Raw genomic sequence first — 20,516 nt, 5'->3', positions numbered from 1 at the left:
CTTACCAAGCATAGTGTTTGGCACACAGAACATTCAGTATGTGTTGTATAAATCAATCAGTGCCTTTGGGCTTTAGGGTGACTACAGAGAAAATTGTGACAATTTCGTTGTTTTGGCTGAAGGAAGCCATCCATGTTTTCTTCAATAGTTCTAGAAAGCTTAGAGTTTAAGACATGTACAATGCTGCCAAAAAGGCAATGTGAAATTGTTACAGCATTCAGACAGACAAACTGTCCTTAACATGACTAAAAGCACCCCATATTGTAGTTTATGTATTCTTTTTAATTAGCTTTTAAATAATTTAGGTTAAAATATCTATCATTTTCCATCTCAGTTGAGTCTTTTCCACTGGCTAAAGGCCAAGGGTGTGACAAGCAATGAAAAGTTCTATCACTGAGAAACTGAGCCATACTTTAGGGTTCTGAGAGGCAGGCCTAGGAGTGTGCTTGAAATGAGTATCTCACTTTTTACTACAAAATTGTCTTTCAACTGTAAAATATATTCTCACTACTGCCCTTGCTTTCCCTCTCACCCTTATTTTGAAAAACCGTAAGTAGGAAGAAGAAAAGCAATGCACATTTTAGAAACTATTCTTTTGCACCAGCGCTTCCTAGAGCCAAGGCCAAGCTAGACATCTTGGTGCACTCAGGCAGGAAGGCAGGTGGGACCTGGCCATACTCCCATTAAGAAGCTGCACTTCAGGCTGCGTGGGTGGCTCAGTGGGTTAAGCCTCTGTCTTCAACTCAGGTCATGATCTCAGGGTCCACGGATCGAGTCCTGTATCAGGCTCTGCTAGGCAGGGAGCCTGCTTCCTCCTCTTTCTGCTTGCCTCTCTGCCTACTTGTGATCTCTGTCAAATAAATAAAAAAAATTTTTTTAAAGCTGCATTTTAAGGCCGGCTAATAGGCCAAGTTACCTTTTATGCAGTTTTTTTTTTCTTTTCCCCAACTCCTGTGCGTTTAGTAGTCATGATTAAATGGTCCAGCCCTGTCACTGCCGCCGCAATAAAGTGTAGCCCCCACCGTCCGCCCACAAACTGGCAAAGAATAATTATCAAGAAATCCCCAAGGCGGCGTTGGAGCGCTGCTAAGGAGCGGCGGATCTGCAAGACCGCGGGGTCCCTCCGTCTCGTGAAAAACTCCGGCGCCCAACCTCAAAGACCCAGTACAGGAAGCAGGAAATTCCTCTCCCCGTTCCAGACCCAAGATGGCCCTTGGCTCCTAGCTCTAGCGTCTGGGTATAGGGCCCGAGCATGCGACATTAGGTGAGGTTACTTCTCCGTCCCCAGCCGCCAGTAAGATGGGTTGTGGATATGTCGGCGGCTAAGTCTGGGGCACGGCGCCGGCAAAGCCAAGAAGAAATGCCCAGGTTTGATAGAGGAAGCCAACAAGGCACTCTGCCTTATTCCACTGTCCCAAAGTTTTCCTTATGGGGCACAACGAGGAAGAACTCGTAGCAGCCATCACCAGCTACAAAGAACACCGACCTATCGGTTCCCGTCCGTTAGGAATGGGGCCAGTATCCCGGCGTCCTCTCGGCCGACGCTTGGGGGCTGGAGCCGCTCTGGCCGGAGGCCGGCGTCTCTATGGTTTCGGCCGAGGGGCGGGTAAAGGGGCGGAGCCGCCGTTCGCGCTGCGGGCTGCCGGGTGGAAAGCCGAAGGTGGGCGCGGCAGAGCTCCGGGAGGGCCCGGGTGGGAGGGGGACTGAGCCGACTCCGCGAAGCTGCGTCCTGAGGTGGGAAGCCGTAGCTCCTGGTTCCGGATGGGGAGGGCGTCAGGGGCGGCGAACGCGCGGGGCCCGAGAGCCAGCGGGGTGTGCTGGACGTTCGGCACTGTCCGGCGATGCCGGGATGTGCGCGAAGCCCCGGCGTCTTCCTTGGGCTTCGTGGAGCCTTCGAGATTCCACAGGCACCCACCCAGTCCTCGCCTAGGCTCTGTGTCCCTGGCGTGTCCCTGGCGTGTCCCTGGCCCAGAGAGGGCTGACGGGGGTCTTGCAGGAGCTGCCCATTGCCCTCCAACAGGCACGAGAGTCCCACGCGCCCCGGGTCCCTGGAGGCGTGAATACTCTAAGTGTGACAGAGTAGTACCTTGCTTGCCTGGGAAATGCGGGGTTCCTCTGACGCCAGGGCTTCCTGCCCTCTTTTCTTAATCGGCATTTTAAAATTATTGCATCACACCAGCCTTGGGCAAGAATGATTTGGGAAATTTGCTGAGACTTGATATATGTTTAAATTGAGAATTGTATGTTTTATTCCTAATGGTACATGTAGGAACTAAACATCTTATATTCCGGCTAGAAAAAGTTTCTGTAAAACTGAGCAGGATTTGTGTTTCTGTCCTTTGCAAATTACTGCGTTATATTTGGCACCTGCTCTGGGCATTATAGAATTAAAAATTTGACTATATTAGGGGCGCCTGGCTGGCTCAGGCAGTGGTTTGTGTGACCCTTGATCTTGGGGTTGTGAGTTCAAGCCCCGCATTCGGTGTAGAGATTACTTTTAAAAATTAAAATTTAAAAAATTAAATATATTAACTTCTACAGCACTGGCATTGAAAAAGACATGTAAAGCAATACTGTAGGTAGTTAATCAGATTTTGAAGTGCTTTTACCTCAGGTTTTTGTAAATATTTGTGTGAGGGGCGAGTGAAGCAGGGGAATTTGGGGGGAATTTGTTTGTTTTGACAGAAATATTTGCCTAAGATTATTAACAAAGTGCACAGTCGTGTATAATTAAAGTAACTGGCTAATTACGTTTGTGGAATTGACGATTACTACTATGTATACTTAAAAGACCTCATCGTTGATGACATTCTACTATAATGGAATGCAGTGTAGCACTTTGACCGTTGTAGAAAGTGGCTGCATGTCATAAGGACCTGTTATGCTATTATGAGATAAGATGTCATCCCCAAAGTAGTTTTAGTTCATAAGCTGAGGGTTGCTTACCGGCTTACCCCCTGTTTTAATGCAATGAAATATTTATTAAATACCTTTAGCACATTAGATTTTATGCATGAGAGGCTTAAAAGAAAATTATAATTACTCTTGAGGGAACTACCCAACAAAAGTAAGTATGTAGACTAAACAAAGTTATTTTACAGTTTTTGAGGTTTCAGGGTCCATTCTGTTTGTAGGAGAGGGAAGGAAGTGGCAAAAAGAAGAAAAAGGTATGAAGAAAAATGGGTGTACTTGGGTGTCTTAGAGACAATAAATAAAGATAATACAATTATTAATGTTCTTTCTCCCCCCCCTCAAATGTGTTTTTTTCTTATCCTCAGAATCTAAGCCAAAGATGTTAAATCTATGCACTAATAGAGTGGAATAGATGTCAGAATTGTGTTTCTGGAACCACAATTATACCTTTATAAAAATGGAAAGAGTATTGTGTTAGATACCTACTACTATATAACAAGTCACCCCAAAACTTAGAGGCTTAAAACATTTAACGAACATTATCTCATTGTTTCTGTTGGCTCAGACTTTGCAAGGGCTTAGCTGGGTGTTTCCAGCCCAAAGGCCCATGCAGTTGGCATCCAGATGTTTGCAGGGCTCTGGGCACCTAAAAACTTGACTGTGGCTGAAGGATCTACTTCCATGTTTACTCATTAGCTTTTTGTTTCTCTCTTGTCAAGCAAACTTCTTTATACTTTCCATTTATAAGATGCATTTTGTGTTGCCCCATTAGGTGTATGTGTTCCTTTTCACAAAGCATGATATATTTTTATAAACAATAAGGTTTTCTTTTTCAGGTCACTAAATTGGGATCACCACTTAAGTACTTGAAGTGATCTTTTGATGTTTCACTTTGCTCGTAACATATCATAAGCTACCTCATTCTTTTAGAATCTGAACTTATGTTAAACACAAGGTTAGTAACATTTAAATATATTTTGGGGTGATAAAAATTGTTCCAAGAGTAAAAGAAGGTGGATGTCATGCAGCGGCTTTAGCGTGACATCATGCAATTTGCAGTTAAGTGGATAATGACCTCTTAATATTTGTTCCTTTCTGGGATAAGATTTGAACATAAATTTGTAATAAATACAGATTTGAGCATAGTTTGAATAGTTTTCTGTTGGGCTTTTGTGTAAGTGTGTCCAGCCTACATTCTTAGACCCATCCACCTGAATGGCCTTCTTTCTTCTTTGGGCTAAATTGTAGGCCACAGCTTACTGAAGGAGGGGAATGTTGCTACTAGTGTAGCACCTCTCCAGCGTGGTCATTAAGTGAGGTTTGTATGTCCCAGTTCCCATCCAGCTAAGTGGATACTGGCATCTATCCTTGGTGCAAAGGGATATTTTATAAAACTTAAAATTATATGCACTGAACCTTTAAACTGGTTGACTAAATCCATGCAAGTTTCAAGAGTTTATTTTGTAAAGTAGAAGCAAATGATTCATAATTTATGGAACTGTAAATCCTGAGGTTTATAGAAAGGTTTCATGACTTGGAGGTATCTTTTGCATTTTTTCACTTTGGTCTTGTTTGAAAGTACATTGAAGTCACTCGTTTCCTCATCCTAGAAGAATCTGTACACTTTAGCCTAATCTTAGTGCTTTTCAGAACAATTTTCATTATTGCAAATGGCCAAGAATTTGAGGATTGTTGTAGACTCCGTTATCATTAATGAAACTATTGTTCTGTGCAAAGCAAGTCTTCATAATATGAAAGAATTAAAGGAATCTATAAGTTTATTTTACCTGCAGATAGAGAAATCTTTGGTACAGACTTTGCCTATGTCAACTAATACATAAATATAAAAATTATTTTTATATTATCAATTTGACTTATAAGAATTATATAAAAATTTTATTTTATTGATGTTATGTATTATTTTTATTAATAGATATTTATAATGTTATAAGTATATTTCTACTTTTCAAAAATTACACCTTTAAGGGACTGACTTTAGCATCCTGGTCTGAGTTATTTAATGACTTCTTACTAATTTCAGAGTAGCTCTATTTGTTTTGTGGTCATAATAGGAAGACATTGGAAATGTTTAGGGAATTATGGGCACCTGAGTGGCTCAGTTGTAAGTATCTGGCTCTTGGTTTTTGCTCAGGTTGTGATCTCAGGGTCGTGAGATCCAGCCCTGCTTTGGAGCCCAGCATCTGGCTCCACACTGGGCTTGGAGCGACTTAAGATTTTCTCTCTCCCTCTCCATCTGCCACCTTCACCCTTGCCCTCCCCCTCACCCATCAACTCAGGTGTTCTCTTGCTCAAGCACCCTCTCTCTTGAAGAAAAAAGAAAAGAAAAGAAAAGAAAATGTTTAGGGAATCCAAGAAAGGGGGGAAAAGTACTAATCATATGTAAGCCCATGGGTGAAATATAAACCAAGTCTATTGTTTTCTGTATTTTTAAAATGTGCAGTATATGTACATATTTTTAACAAAAATTAACATTTTACATATTTTATAGACTTCCTTTTAAATTTTAATATGTTGAGTATCTTTCCATGCCAGTAAAGATGGGAATAGTTATTATAGTTACTTTTTAATGGTTGCATAATTTTGTGGCATTTATTTCACTAGTCTCATCACTAGTGACTTTGTACATAACAGTTTCTAATTTTTCCTTATAATAATGCCATGCTAAATAGCCATATATAACTTTTTTTTTTTTTTTGTATTTAAATCTGCCTATTTTGGGGTTGCCTGGGTAGCTCAGTCAGTTAGGCAGCTGCCTTCTGCTCCTGTGGTGATCCCAGGCTCCTGGGATCGGGCACCACATCAGGCTCCTTGCTCAGCGGGGAGCCTGCTTCTCCCTCTGCCTGCTGCTCCCTGTGCTTGTGCTCTCTCTCCCTCTCTTTCTGACAAATAAATAGATTTTAAAACTTTTTCCAGAAAATAAACTAAGGATAATTTTGACCTCCTCTCTAAAAATCAACGTAGCTGAACTATATAAAAGTTTGTTTACAAATTCATGTAAATATCCCAAACTTGATAACTAAACTGATTACCAAAGCTATCAAATCATAGACATTTTCCAGGCAGCTAGTCAACAAAACTGATTCCTGTTCTTAATTTAATTAGGGAAATGTTCTATTAATATTGCAAAACTCTGGTCCATGTGGATGTGACATTTTAAAACCTAGAGTTGTTTTCTTTTTTTTTTTTTTTTTAAGATTTTATTTATTTGACAGAGAGAGATCACAAGTAGGCAGAGAGGCAGGCAGAGAGAGAGGGGAAGCAGTCTCCCTGCTGAGCAGAGAGCCCGATGTGGGGCTCCATCCCAGGACTCTGGGATCACGACCCAAGCTGAAGGCAGAGGCTTCAACCCACTGAGCCACCCAGGAACCCCAAACCTAGAGTTTGATTAAACAGCTCTATTGTATTAAACTATGCATTGCAGGTTGAACCCATGATCCAATCTCAGTTTTCATCTGAGGATTGACTCTCTCCAGTACTACTTAGCAATTAAAGCCTAGCAGATTAACTACTAGCATGCACTCCTCTTCCTGTCCAGCATAGTATATTTGTGAGTATGCTGTTCTTATGTGACTGAAAGAAACAGATCCCACTTTCTACAATATGTGCCGAGAAGGCCAAATACTCTTTTCCAACCTCCCTTGCAGCTGGTCATTTGATGTAGGCTTAGCCAGTTGGACACATACCCTGCCCCCCTCTAAATATTATATGAAATCAAATAAGCAAATACTTGAGATTTTATTTATTTATTTGACAGACAGACAGATCACAAGTAGGCAGAGAGGCAGGCAGAGAAAGAGGAAGGGAAGCAGGCTCCCTGCTGAGCAGAGAGCCCAATGCGATGCAGGGCTCTATCCCAGGACCCTGGAATCCTGACCTGAGACAAAGGCAGAAGCTTTAACCCAGTGAGCCACCAGGTGCCCCAAAATAAGCAAATACTGCCAACAGTCTTCCAAGGCAGCAGCAGATAGCCCTGTCTGCACTGGTGCAGTGCCAGTGGTAATATCTGGTGACAGGTTAGGCAGTGGAAGCTGGGCTCAATGGTGGGGAGGTCTTCATGGGACAAGTTGTTGATGTCATTTTCACTGAGGCTCTTGAGGCATAGCACTGAAGCCTGGCAAATCTGTGATTTCCCAATTTACTTTTTTTTTTTTTAAGATTTCATTTATTTATTTGTCAGAGAGAGCACACAGGCAGGCAGAGTGGCAGGCAGAGGCAGAGAGAGAAGCAGGCTTCCTGCCAAGCAAGTAGCCTGATGGAGGACTCGATCCCAGCACCCCAGGATCATGACCTAAGCTGAAGGCAGTGGCTTAACTGAATGAGCCACCCAGGCATCCCTCCCAATATCCTTTTAATAAAGTGTTTTTGCATGTACTGTCCAAGTGTTTTGTTTTCCATGCACTTAAGAATCCTAACTGATACAGGATTGGAATTAAATAATAATTTTTCCTCTAATCGTTTAGTATTATATACACATTCCCCACCCCCCCAACACACACACTGATTCGATTTCTGGTATTCACCTTTCAATACTTATGTTACTCTGCTTTTCCAAGTTTATTGTCATTAACTTTCCTCAATGAAGTTTAGAAACACCTTGTTAAGTTCCTAAAAGAAAAATCCCAGTATGATTTTATTTAGAATGATATTAAATTTATAGATTCCATTTGAGGAGAATAGCACCATCGATGTTGTCTTCTTAGTCAGTAAAATGGTCTGGGTGTCTTGTGCTAGTTAGGTTCCATTAAAGAAGCAGAACTACTTTTCCTGCCAAAGAGTGTGGGATTTATACAGGGATTAGACATTCTATAATTGCGGGGGCTGAGAAAGCAGTCTGGGCAGACTCCTGCCTCTGAGTCCGTTGTTGAGCCTGAAGTAGTTATAGACAGGTAGACAGGTAGACAGACACAGTCGAGAAGGGAAAGTGGATGTGAAGAAGAGCAAGGACCAAATGGAATCTGCATTGATACTGGGGGTGATCTACAGGAGAGGCTAGCACTCTTGACCCTGGGATTGCACATGCAGACCCAGGATTTGGAGAAGTTGAAGGAGCTGCAAGCCAGCCCGCTTCCCGTGCCAACAGGGTGAGCTAACAGATCATATGCAAGCTCCACATGCAATAAGACAGGAACTTCACAAGGAAGGGAATTTTGGAATCTGTGCTTTTAGCTAAGCTGAGCTGACATAGTACAATTGATTGATCTTTCTGTCCTTTAATACAGGTTTATTGTTTTCTTCATAAATATTTCTTGTTTAGTTTATCCCTTGGTATTTGGGTTTTTATTACCATTGTGAATATTCTTTCCCATTGATGATGGCTTGTCTGTTATAAAGATTAGTTTAGTATTTATCTTGAATTAGCCACCATTTACAACTTAAATTCTAATGATTTTCAATGGATTCTCTTGAATCAGCAGTCATTTTCACTTGCAAACTAATGTAATTATCTTTTTGTTGCTGGAAAGGTAATGATACATTTTCTTTCCCCCTCCCTCTTTTTTTCCTTGCTTCCTTACATGGAATGAAACTGCCAGAACAATATTCTAATAGCTATATGATTTCTTTTCTTTTCTTTTTTTTTTTTTAAACATTTTGTTTATTTGACAGACAGAGATCACAAGTAGACAGAGAGGCAGGCAGAGAGAGAGAGAGGGAAGCAGGCTCACTGGCGAGCAAAGAGCCCGATGCGGGACCCGATCCCAGGACCCTGAGATCATGACCTGAGCCGAAGGCAGCGGCTTAACCCACTGAGCCACCCAGGTGCCCTAATAGCTATACTATTTCTAAATTTAAGGTAATTGTCTCTTGGTTTTCATCATTTTAGTTTCTAGTAAACTAGTGTTTCCTCAATGTTTAGTGAATATAGAAATTACTTGGTATTCATACTTGCTAAAAATGCAGATCCCAGGAATGGACATTACATTTTGCTGAATACCTTTAAAAGTATTTAATATGCAGTTCCTGCTGGATAACAGATCCAGTGTATGAAGATTTTTCATGAAGTCATTCAACACTTATTGAGCACTTAGTTTGCATAAAAGGTATAGTAGTGAACAAACTTGACTGAGTCCTTGCTCTCTGAACTTTTGTTTTCCTTCCTAAAATAGAGCATAAATACTTGAACCAAGTCTTTTGGCTCTAAAGGTATTATTTGAACCATCATTTAAGCTTAGTTTCTTTGAGCCAACTAGGCCACTCTATTTTTCTTTTTATCCAGTTTAAAAGTGATGAATCGTATTGCACTGTGGTCAGAGAATTTGGTCTGAACAGTTCCAGTTTTTAGATTGTATTAAAGTTTTTCTTACAGATGAGTAAATGAGTAGTTAGCTTTTGTAAGTGTTTCATAGACATTTGGAATGTGTTTTCTGTGTAAAATATGTAATTTTAGACCTGCATATGAAATCAAACTTGTAATTATATATTATTTAGACTATCTATACCTATTTTTGGCTACTTGGTATATTTTACATATTTTACTGCTTTGCAGTTTGTCATGTAAACATCTTTTTTTGAAGGTTCTATTTATTTATTTTTAGAGAGAGAACAAAAGTGCAAGAGAGAGCAGGTGCAGGGGGAGGGACAGAGGGAAAGGGAGAAAGATTTTCAAGGAGACTCCACTGTGAGCATGGAATCTGACTCAGGGCTGGATCACAAAACCCTGAGTTCATGACCTGAGCTGAAATCAGGAGTCAGACGCTTAACCAACTGAGCCACCCAAGTGCCCTGTAAGCATCTAACTTTACTATGACTTGAATATTTTACCCCTTTTATCCCACTAAGTCTTTTGCCATGAATTTTGTATTTGATATTAATATTATCATGGCTGCTTTATTTGGCTTCTATATTCTAGATATATATTTTTTCATCTCTTGATTTTGTATATTGTTGAGACTTTTTGTTTGAGATATTTTCTTATGAACAATAACTTGGATGTTTCCTTTTGTCCCAATATGTTTCTTTATAGATAAATTTAATACGTTCACATTTATTGTGGTATTTGTGTTTGATGTTTGGTCCCTTTTGCTTTTTTGGGAGGGTTGGGGTGACAGTAAAGTCTTTTTTTTTTTCCTTTTCTGTTGTGCTGTACTGATCAAGTTTTCTTTATTCCTCTTCTTTCTCCCTAGTAATTTAGAAGTCTGTTCCTCCATTCCTTTCCCCCCAGAAATTGTATATAGCTGTTATAATTTATAAGGCAAAACTATTGTAATTCATGACTGTCACAGAGGTGTCGTAATTTAATTTAGGTAGAATCCTAGAGTCATGATCCTTTTCTTTCAGAGGTTTATTAATGTTGCCCCACGGTATTTTTGGCATTTATTTTTGGTATTAATCACATGCTGTTTTTGCAGATAACCTTTTTGGGTGAAGAGGGGCATGATCTCTATAAACTCTTGTTTTCAGAGTGCTCCTTTTACATGAAAGCCTGCTGTTGTTATTGATAATAAAGTATATACACACACACATACATATATATATATATATTTAAAGATTTTATTTATTTATTTGACAGAGATCACAAGTAGGCAGAGAGGCATGCGGGGGTGGGGGGAAGCAGACTCCCTGCTGAGCAGAGCACCTGATGTGGGGTTTGATCCCAGGACCTTGGGATCATGACCTGTGCAGAAGGCAGAGGCTTTAACACACTGAGCCACCCAGGCGCCCCTCTTTTCATTCTCTTAACATAGTCTTTCAAAGAGCAGATATTCTTAATTTTGATGAAGTTCAGTTTATCGATTTTTAAAAAACAGATCGAACTTTTGATGTTGTTTCTGAAAGTTCTGCACAGTCTAAGGACCCAAAAATATTCTCTTTCCTTCCAAAATTTTTATAATTTTATGTTTTATCTTAAAACTTGTGATCCATTTTGTCTTAATAAATGTATACTGGAGTAAAGTATGGTTTGAGGTTCATTATTTTTGTATATGGATATCCTCTTGTTCCAGCACCATTTAGTGAAAGGACCATCTTTTCTCTATTTACTTGCTTTTGCATGTGTGGACCTAATTCTTTTTTTTTAATTTCTTTTTAAAATTTATAATTATGATTATTAAATAGGCTTGATAACCAGTGTGGAGCCAAACACAGGGCTTGAACTCACAATCCTGAGATTAAGACCTGAGCTGAGATCAAGAGTCAAGTGTTCAACCAACTGAGCTGCCCAGGATCTATTTCTGATCCCACTTTCTTTTTTTTTTTTTTTTTTTTAAAGATTTTATTTATTTATCAGAGAGAGAGAGCGAGCACAGGCAGACAGAGGCAGAGGGAGAAGCAGGCTCCCTGCCGAGCAAGGAGGCCGATGCGGGACTCCATCCCAGGATGCTGGGATCATGACCTTAGCCGAAGGCAGCTGCTTAACCAACTGAGCCACCCAGGCGTCCCCTGATCCCACTTTCCATTTCCATCCTGTTCCATTGCTCTATTTGTCCGCCCTTATACCAACACTGCATTGTCATAATTACTGCAGCTATGTAAGACTTGAAGTCAGATGGTGTAAGTCCTTCAACTTAGTTCATCTTTTTCCAAGTTGTTTTCCTGTTCTAGGTTTTTTGTGTTCCCCTACAAAATGAGCTATGGGTAGTTTTTAATTATGAAATGGTAATTGAATAATTCTTAATACATCATTTAGTTATTCTTTAGTTGCAGAATTAAAACAGTACAAAACAAAAACTTCAGGTATCACATAATATTGATAACTTTAACTGGACAAATGATTTCAGTATTCTATGCCAGTTAACTACTCAGCACAGAATTATGATTACCTTTTTACCAATTGAAGTTCTGTGGTTAGAGGCAACAAAAGAAAAAGGGATTTATTGGAAGAATGCTGGGTTAGGTCATAGAAGTAAACGGTAAGCTGTAAGAGCTAAGGCAGCTCTGAGAAACTTGAAGATTGAACCTGAGGAATTAATGTCCTTAGGTTCTTTTTTTTTTTAGGCTGCTCTACGTAGTGGAATCCAGGTCTGTAAGAAGAGAAAATTCTAGAAGGAAATCTGATTAGTCCAGCCTGGATCACCTTAATGACCAGATTATTTATTACCAGTCTAATCACTACTAGAAAATGATGACTCATTAGTAATTGCTAACTAATTACTACTACTGATAAGAGAAACAGAGAATTCTAATCGACCAGCTCCAGAGTTTGGGTATTGTGATGAGCAGTTTTCCTTAAAAAAGGAGATGCTGTTTTCAGAAGTTTGGAAAATAGTTGCTGAGTACACAAACACAATAGTTGCCCACTACCATGTAGCACACATTACTGAGCAATAGAACTATTTGATGACCTCAAAGTTGTTGTTCCTATAAAGCTAACCTATTCTCTTTGGGCTGCATGGCATATTGTATATAACATGTAAAAGTACAATTTTGTTATATTTGAAAGCACTAGGAGAGTAGTCTTAGATGTTCTCACCACATGCACAAAAAGGTAACTATGTAAGATCATGGAAATGTTAACTAACCTTATTGCGGTCATCATTTGACAACATGTTTGTATATGAAACCATCACAGTGTACATGTTAAACTTAGTAAGTGTTCTCTATTAATTATATCTCAGTGAAGCTGAGAAAAATAAAGTGAGATTACTGATAACTGTTTAAAAACAAGAAATAACAGTTTTTACAGCTTGGTTTTCTTTTTCTTTTCTTTTTTTTTTTTAAGATTTTATTTATTTTATTTGACAGAGATCACAAGTAGGCAGAGAGGCAGGCAGAGAGAGTGGGGGAAGCAGGCTCCCCGCTGAACAGAGAGCCTGATGTGGGGATCAGTCCCAGGACCCTGAGATCATGACCTGAGCCGAAGGCAGAGGCTTAACCCACTGAGCCACCCAGGCACCCCACAGCTTGGTTTTGTATTTGTGAAATTATTGCTGAGACTGTTTTGTTTAAATGTTTCATGGCATTAAGCTTTGCGTGGTAGTGGTATCGTAGCCAATGAGGTTTATCCAAGGTGTGATTATTGCTTATTGAAATGTTATACGCATTAACATTTTCTTCTTTGTTCTATTTTAGGGTGACTGGGAATGTAAATAAGAATAAGCTGTTTGTTTCCTGATGGCTTTTAGTATATACTGACATACTGTCTGTGATGGCGTCTGAGGCTGAGAAGACCCATGCTTTACTCCAGTCTTGCAGCACAGAGTCTCTTATTTCCAGCCTTGGTCTGGGGATGTTTTGCCTAGTAGCCGACAGACTTCTTCAGTTTTCCATAATTCAGCAAAATGACTGGCTTCGAGCCCTCTCGGATAACGCCATACATTGTGTGATTGGCATGTGGTTGTGGGCAATCGTCATTGGCGTCAAGAAGACAACTGACTTTGGAGAAATCATTTTAGCTGGATTTTTAGCCTCTGTTATTGATGTAGACCACTTTTTTCTAGCTGGATCTTTATCTTTAAAGGTAAGAAACATATATGTTTAATATTTCTGGTCTTTAATTTCTTTAGCACCTTTATATTGATCTTCATAGCATCCTTTTAGAGCTAGAGAAGATTATCCTTATTTTAAAATAAGGAAGCCCATTCATCCAGTTGTTTTTTTTGAGTACTTAGTACTTCCCTGAAGGCAAACACAGACATATCACTAATCAAGTCATTGGCATCACCAAGTGCCAAGGATGCATACAGAGCTAAGGACTCAGTAAATGGACCTGGGAAGTTCTGTGCTGACTTTACAGAGGATGGTACATAGCCAAGTCTTAAAGGACACATTAATCAACTAGCTTAAAGTAATGGGGATCATTCTCAGGGCTCTCCTGGGTCTTTTTTCACTGTTCTTTCTTCAGGACCATACTTATAATTTCCCCCTTATTCTTCATGTTTCACAGTTAGTATGTGGCTTCTTAGTGTTCCCTAACAGGAGAAGAGCTTTAAGATGATTCTTAGTCCTGGAGAATGACTTCAGTGGATTCATTCCCCAGTCCCTTGAGGGGCCAAAGGTGTGCATTTCCATGGGCTGATTAGGGCACAGTCCCTGGTGGAGAACGTTGATGAGTTTCGATGAGGTGTTTAGCTATCCAGTGACCTGTTGGCTTTGCAAATGAACTAAGCCTGAAATACAGTTCAGATAATATTCTCTAAGTGTCAACAGATTTTCCTACCTTTTCTGTGTTTATGATCTGTAAACACTCACAGAGCAAGGACTTTGCTTTATTCACCACTGGCCTGGAACAATGCCTGGCTCATCTAGTAGGCATTCAGTAGATACTTGTTGAATGAATGAGAAATGATCATTTCTTCCTTTTAGGTGTCACATACCAGGTATTTCTCAGAGGTTGTCTTACTTATTAAAAAACTTAATCAGTAAGGAATCAGTAATTCCTGATTAAAGACAAATTAATAACATGTATTTGAGATTGGAATCAGAAGACGTGAGTTTGAATTCTAGTACTTGGTGTTAGCAGAGCGCTTTCTTCTTTAAGTCTCAATGTCCTCATCTGTAAAGTGTGGGTTCTGTCATTGCTTACCTCACAGGGCACTCATGTGTGTTAAATGGGCATGTTAACGGACAGACCCCGACAAATAGTTCACAGTCAATGTTAGTAGAGATTGGGATAAGCTATCACGCATCATAAAAAGTGTGGTTCATAAATGCATTCATCTAGAACTTAGTGTAATTAAAAAAAAAACATTTAGGCTCCATACTGTATTTATTCTTTGATTCACTTAGAAGCAGTAGTGTTGAGAATATAAGCCAGAGAGACAAATTCAGTCTCCCCCTTACCCCCTGTACAACCTGGGGAAGCTACTTGGCCTCTGTGAGCCACAGCTTCCCCCTCTGTGAAATAATCCCTAACTCATACAACTGTTACAGGGATTAAATGAGATAGTGCATATTAGGGTAGCACAGTGCTGGTATTGATCCTTTTTTTTTTTTTAATGAAATCTAAACATTTTTTCACATTAACCATAAGATTGTATGTGATCATTAGTAATAAATACCAAAACTAAAATAAGTATTTATTATACTAAGGTTTTTTTTGTTAAGATTTTATTTATTTATTTGACAGAGAGAGATCACAAGTAGGTGGGGAGGCAGGCAGAGAGAGAGGAAGGGAAGCAGGCTCTCCAGTGAGCAGAAAGCCTGATGTGGGGCTCAATCCCAGGACCCTGAGATCAGGGCATGAGCCAAAGGCAGAGGTTTTAACCCACTGAGCCACCCAGGCGCCCCAATGATACTAAGTTTTAAGTGTCTATTGTTCCTTCCATTTATCAGTGATCTATTTTTACTTCCTTGATTTTATGATCATGTCCTCTTCTTTTTTCATTTTTCATTATTTTTCTATGAATGAAAAATCTAGATTGAGATTTTACACATCAGACAACAAACAAATTTCTTGTTTCTTCTTTAGCATCTATTAATTTAAATAGACTTCACAAATGAAAATGTAAAGAGTCAGTGTAACTCCAAACATCCAGAACGTAACTTCAGCTTCAGACTGTCGCTCTCTTCCAAGTTAGGGCTTACCACAGGCTTCCTCGCCCTACCCTGCTGTTGAGGAGCCTGGTTCAGTGTGGCTGTGCAAGGAAAAACCAAGGTGGAGACAAGGTTGGAATAACAATATAGAAATGTGGGTGGTTCATGATCCCGGGGTCAGGGGATAGAGCCCCACATTGGGCTTCTTGCTCAGCGGGGAGCCTGCTTTTCCCTCTGCTGCTCGGTGTTTGTGCTCTCTCTCTCTCTCTGACAAATAAATAAATAAAATCTTAGGGAAAAAAACTAACAGTGCAGAAATGTTATGTGTTCTGCCAAAGTAGAAATAAAACAGCTAAAAATAGGGAGAAGGAAGAAGAATGTAGCATAAACTCTTTGATATTCAGTCAGTAGGTGAGAGTTAAAGACACTGGTTTAAGGATCATGTGACTGCACATGGTGGCAAGGTACAGTCTCTCTTTTTTTTAATTTTTTATATTTTATAAACATATAATATATTTTTATCCCCAGGGGTACAGGTCTGTGAATCGCCTGGTTTACACACTTCACAGCACTCACCAAATCACATACCCTCCCCAATGTCCATAACCCCACCCCCTTCTCCCAACCCCCCTCCCCCCAGCAACCCTCAGTTTGTTTTGTGAGATTAAGAGTCACTTATGGTTTGTCTCCCTCCCAATCCCATCTTGTTTCATTTAGTCTCTTTAATAGACAGATGCCTTGTATTTTAATGGTGGGAAGTTATGCCTCTAGTTTTTTGTTGTTTGTTTTTTTTTTAATAAGGACCGATTTTTTTTTCTCCGCCTTTTCTTCTTTACCACCTAGTGTCCAAATGATTTCTCCCCCTTCATTTTTGCCATCCTCTCCCTCAGAACCAAGGCCTTTTAAAGCCTTGAATTATTCACACATTTAAGTCCTTGCTTTGTAGCCAGTGCTCTGATCAACTAGGACCCTTTCCAGTGTTTCTCTTTCCAGTGGTAATTATAGATCAGTCTTAGGTCCCTTCATCTTTCCTGGCTTGTGGTGGAAGTGTGAGAGAAAGTGCACTGATTTAGTCTGTATTTTAATACTTGAGAGTGTTTGAAGTTTTGGGCACCCTCTGACTTGTGTCTGTGCTGAGTGGGGTTTGGTATAGTTTTATTTGCCCTTGTCTGTAATGTTTTTGAGGATGTGTGGGGAGATTTGGTTTAGACAATCTTTTACCCTTAGCTTCCTTTTTTTTAATACACATATAATATATTTTTATCCCCAGGGGTACAGGTTTACACACTTCACAGCACTCACCAAAGCACATACCCTCCCCAATGTCCATAACCCCACCCCCCTTCGCACAACCCCCCTCCCCCCAGCAACCCTCAGTTTGTTTTGTGAGATTAAAAGTCACGTATGGTTTATCTCCCTCCCAATCCCATCTTGTTTCATTGATTCTTCTTCTATCCCCTTAACCCCCCATGTTTCTTAGCTTCCTTTTTATGTAAAAATTATCTTATTGAAAATTAGCCTTTAGAGTATGTGAGAACAAAACCTCACTCAAGAATCATTCAGGGATTAACCCTGAAATTTTCATTTGTTAAGTTATTGATTACATTTTTTATAATGGTTTAACATTTTTACTGGAGTTTAACTCAGCTTTATAATAATTTTTTAAAATAATAGACTCTTTCTAAATGTTGTAAGTGCATTCTGAAAATATTCAAGGCTAGTATAAAATGGTTACAACAAAAACATTTCCCTTTCATGTCTTTATTAATAGAAGAATATTTTATTCACTTGTGAGATTTTTTTTCAATGTTTAGAGGCCCCAGATAATTCCCTAAAACCAAATTTACACAAACCATACATTTGGTATATAAATTACATTTGTATTGTGACTTTTCTAAGCAAATAATAGGAAACATTACAAAATTAATCACCATGTTCTTGAGATCTTCAAAGAATTTCCCACTCACTTTTCTTTGCTTCATAAGTATTCAGAGGTGACACAGAAAATGTTTCCATTGTATTTCTAATAGACTCCTAGAAAATGTTTTAGAATATTAAGAAGCATCTACCAAATTTTGTTTGCCAAGAAGGAAATGATGCTAGCTACTGCTCTCCCCGGCAGGCTGCTTTGACTCTTCCACGAAGACCTTTTCTTCACTGCTCTACTGTCATTCCAGTTGTGGTTCTGACCCTGAGGTTTACTATGCACCTTTTCAAGCTCAAGGACTCATGGTGCTTTCTTCCCTGGATGTTATTTATATCCTGGACATCACATCATATCCGAGATGGAATTCGTCATGGCCTGTGGATATGCCCATTTGGAAAAACCTCTCCTTTGCCATTCTGGCTTTATGTTGTCATCACCTCCTCTTTACCTCACATCTGTTCATTCGTTATGTATTTCACAGGGACCAGACAAATGATGTCTTCAAAACATGGGATCCATATTGATGTCTGAGCTAACCGTATGCCAGGCTTCAAGAAGCAGATGGTTCTGATAATGACAATTAAGGGGAGCTAACACTATCAAGTGAATTTTTAACAGTATATTATATTAATTATTATAATTCCTGAATCTTCTTGCTCAGGAGGCATGTACACTTTTTAAAAATTATATTAAATTATATATTTGTTGTAATTCTACTTCTTTCTTCTGTAACACACTAGTACAATATTAGAGTTTGATTTATCCCATGAGAGATTTTGTTTGTTTCTTCTGTTTACCTGGCTCTACTAATAGATCCTAGTAGATTCAGATCCTGTTAAGTTTTCGGTATGCATTTGAGGTAGTCCCTTTCAGGATGAAGAACAGATCAAATCATAGGGCTACTAATTTGCAAAAAGTCACATTTGTAGCCACATTTTCCTGAGATACTGCAACAGTGCAACAGCCAACATAAATGAGATCGTGCTAAGAAGTAGAGTGAACACTCCCATTTCTGTATTTCATGTCTGTTGGTCCTGATAATGGTGTGATTGGCCACATACTTCAGTGCGTTGCGATTACTGGCAGAATACTTATCTGCACCCTTGTGAGAAATCATTATAATACCCATACGAGATAGTAACGAACCGAAGATCTAGATGATTTTTTTCAGGAATCACTTTAGGAAATAATTATTGTAATATGTTGACTGTAGTAACATACTGCTCAAGTATTATTTTTTTAGTATCTTTGTCCAAGAATCTCATGTGTTACAGTTTTAACTGTTCTGAAAAAGTAACTAAATTTGACAAAATATTTGTTAAAAGCTAACAAAATATTGATACTTGGCTTATAACCATGTAATTTGAACCGACACAAAAAAGGACTTAACCAGTTTCTTCAAATGTAAAATCCTGAATGTGCCATTAAAATTGTTTTAGTTGCTGCCAATTTGTTTACACACTATTTTAAAGTATATCAGTTAAATAATTTTTAAAATACCTGCCTGATACTGAGAAACAAAACATGGGTTTTTCAAAATGAAGGATTTTAAGGAAATTTGGTTTTGCCTTCCTTCTTGCAGGTTGATCTCTTAAAAATGATGACCTTTATTAGAGAAAGAAAATTTAGTTGCTGTAAAATTTTACATTTTCAGTTTAATATTCCTTTGATATAAAAGTCAGTGTCCTAACAGCACTTGCTTTTTTTTTTCAGTATCCTATGTACCATTTGCTGTCTTTAGATTTTCTTACACATTTGTGATTCGTAATGCTAGTGATTGTGTGCCTTATTCTCCGAGAGATGCTGAAGCAATGCCTTATCCAAAGCATATTTTTCTTATTTATTAAGTTAAACAGAGCTCTGTAAATTGTTGTAAAGGTTCACACTCTTTAGTTTTTCTTTTTGTTGTTAACCAATTAGTTGCAATCAATTATGTCTTAGAATCTATTAGATTGTAAATCTAATAGATCTTTCATGAGCAATGATTGTGTCAGTTTGTTTGGTATAATGAATATTATATAGTGGGGGCAAATTTGAATAAGGTAGAGATTTTTTAAGTATATAATTTCAGAAATCAATGGAAATAAAGCATATATCTTGTATCACCTTTTCTAAGTTATAAAACTCTACTTTTGTCTTTCTCCGTATCAAACCAGGAAATACCATTAAAATATAGGGCCTTATTTAAGAGTGTCACTCTGGCATTTTGGGGACTGTCCTCTAACTTTTTGTACTAGATGGGAATTCACTTTGCCCATGACTCCTTGCTCAAAACAATAACTACAGATTTTAAGTGTGGGTTTATCCTTGTTCCTTTCTCTACCGTCAGAAATGCTCCTTGTCCTCTAAATGGTCTATAACAGCTGTGGTTGTATCCTCTAGAAATAGAACAGCCAATTTCCCATGCCACCATTTTCCTTTTTTTTTTTTTTCTTATTTAAAAAGTTTGTGTCAATACAACATTATATTGAAAATTGGATTCTATCTGGTTTGCATGTAGGCGTTTCCTCTAGCCACTAGATGTCCTCCATTCACTTAATGGAGGCTGGTCCACTGACCTGACCTTATCTACTGTTTTCTTGAGGCATGTTAGTTACGCTAACTCCTCAGAAGAACTTCACCCATTGAACTGTTTTCCACTCATCCTCAAGCCTAGTTTCCTTTAAGTGGTGGGCTGAGTTGAAACTCCCACATATCCTCCCTCACCTCCTGTCTTCAACCTGGGCAGCTACCGTCACCACCTCCAATCAGGCGGACACTCCCTGGCTCCTTTTCCTTTTGACAATTACTTAGTTTTTCCCATTTTCCCTACTAAAGAGGAGAGGAAATAGGAGCTATTCTGGTCCTGGCTCACTGCTATCATGGCTAAACCTTTTATCCACCGTAGGTATCAGTTTTCTTTCATTTGATATCCCAATATATTACTCATTCTCAATCTTATCCTCACAGGCTACTCTCTCAGACTCACTTTCACTTTCTTTGATGATATGAGCAGCTGGATCTCTTTTTTCCTTTTATTCCAACCCTTGATTTTACCCTCAGTCATCAGATGACTCACCTAAAAATTCCCTTCTTCTTCTAACCACTGACTCATCACCGCATCACATCAGCCATGCACCAGTACAACAGTCCTCCATACCTCTTTGGAGGACATTGCTAATTTCTGAGATCTCAGATGTTGACTTTTTCTAGGTCACTGGTTCTCAAACTCTAACATACATGAGAATCATCTGTAAGACTTGTTAGA

General features: G+C 39.0%; 1 protein-coding gene across 8 annotated transcripts; it reads left to right on the top strand.

The window, feature by feature from the left end:
- The first annotated feature begins 1,164 nt into the window (after positions 1-1,164).
- Positions 1,165-19,388, top strand: TMEM267 (transmembrane protein 267). 8 transcript variants are annotated; one of them, XM_045079530.1, is made up of 5 exons: positions 1,342-1,734; positions 3,750-3,868; positions 7,918-8,015; positions 12,940-13,327; positions 17,465-19,388. In XM_045079530.1, exons 4-5 carry the CDS (start codon positions 13,016-13,018, stop codon positions 17,798-17,800), a joined length of 648 nt encoding a protein of 215 aa, XP_044935465.1. In that variant the 5' UTR covers positions 1,342-1,734; positions 3,750-3,868; positions 7,918-8,015; positions 12,940-13,015; the 3' UTR covers positions 17,801-19,388. The 8 variants fall into 8 exon arrangements, with proteins under 8 accessions (XP_004737984.1, XP_044935465.1, XP_004737985.1 ...); XM_045079531.1 differs by having other exon boundaries at positions 1,576-1,660; XM_004737927.3 differs by lacking the exons at positions 1,342-1,734; positions 7,918-8,015 and adding an exon at positions 1,165-1,264.
- The last annotated feature ends 1,128 nt before the right edge of the window (positions 19,389-20,516 follow it).

The sequence above is a fragment of the Mustela putorius genome, unplaced genomic scaffold (genome assembly GCF_011764305.1).
Source record: "Mustela putorius furo isolate JIRA1106 unplaced genomic scaffold, ASM1176430v1.1 tig00000407_pilon_pilon_pilon, whole genome shotgun sequence".
NCBI lineage: Eukaryota > Metazoa > Chordata > Mammalia > Carnivora > Mustelidae > Mustela > Mustela putorius.
This window is presented reverse-complemented; position numbering and strand designations above follow the sequence as displayed.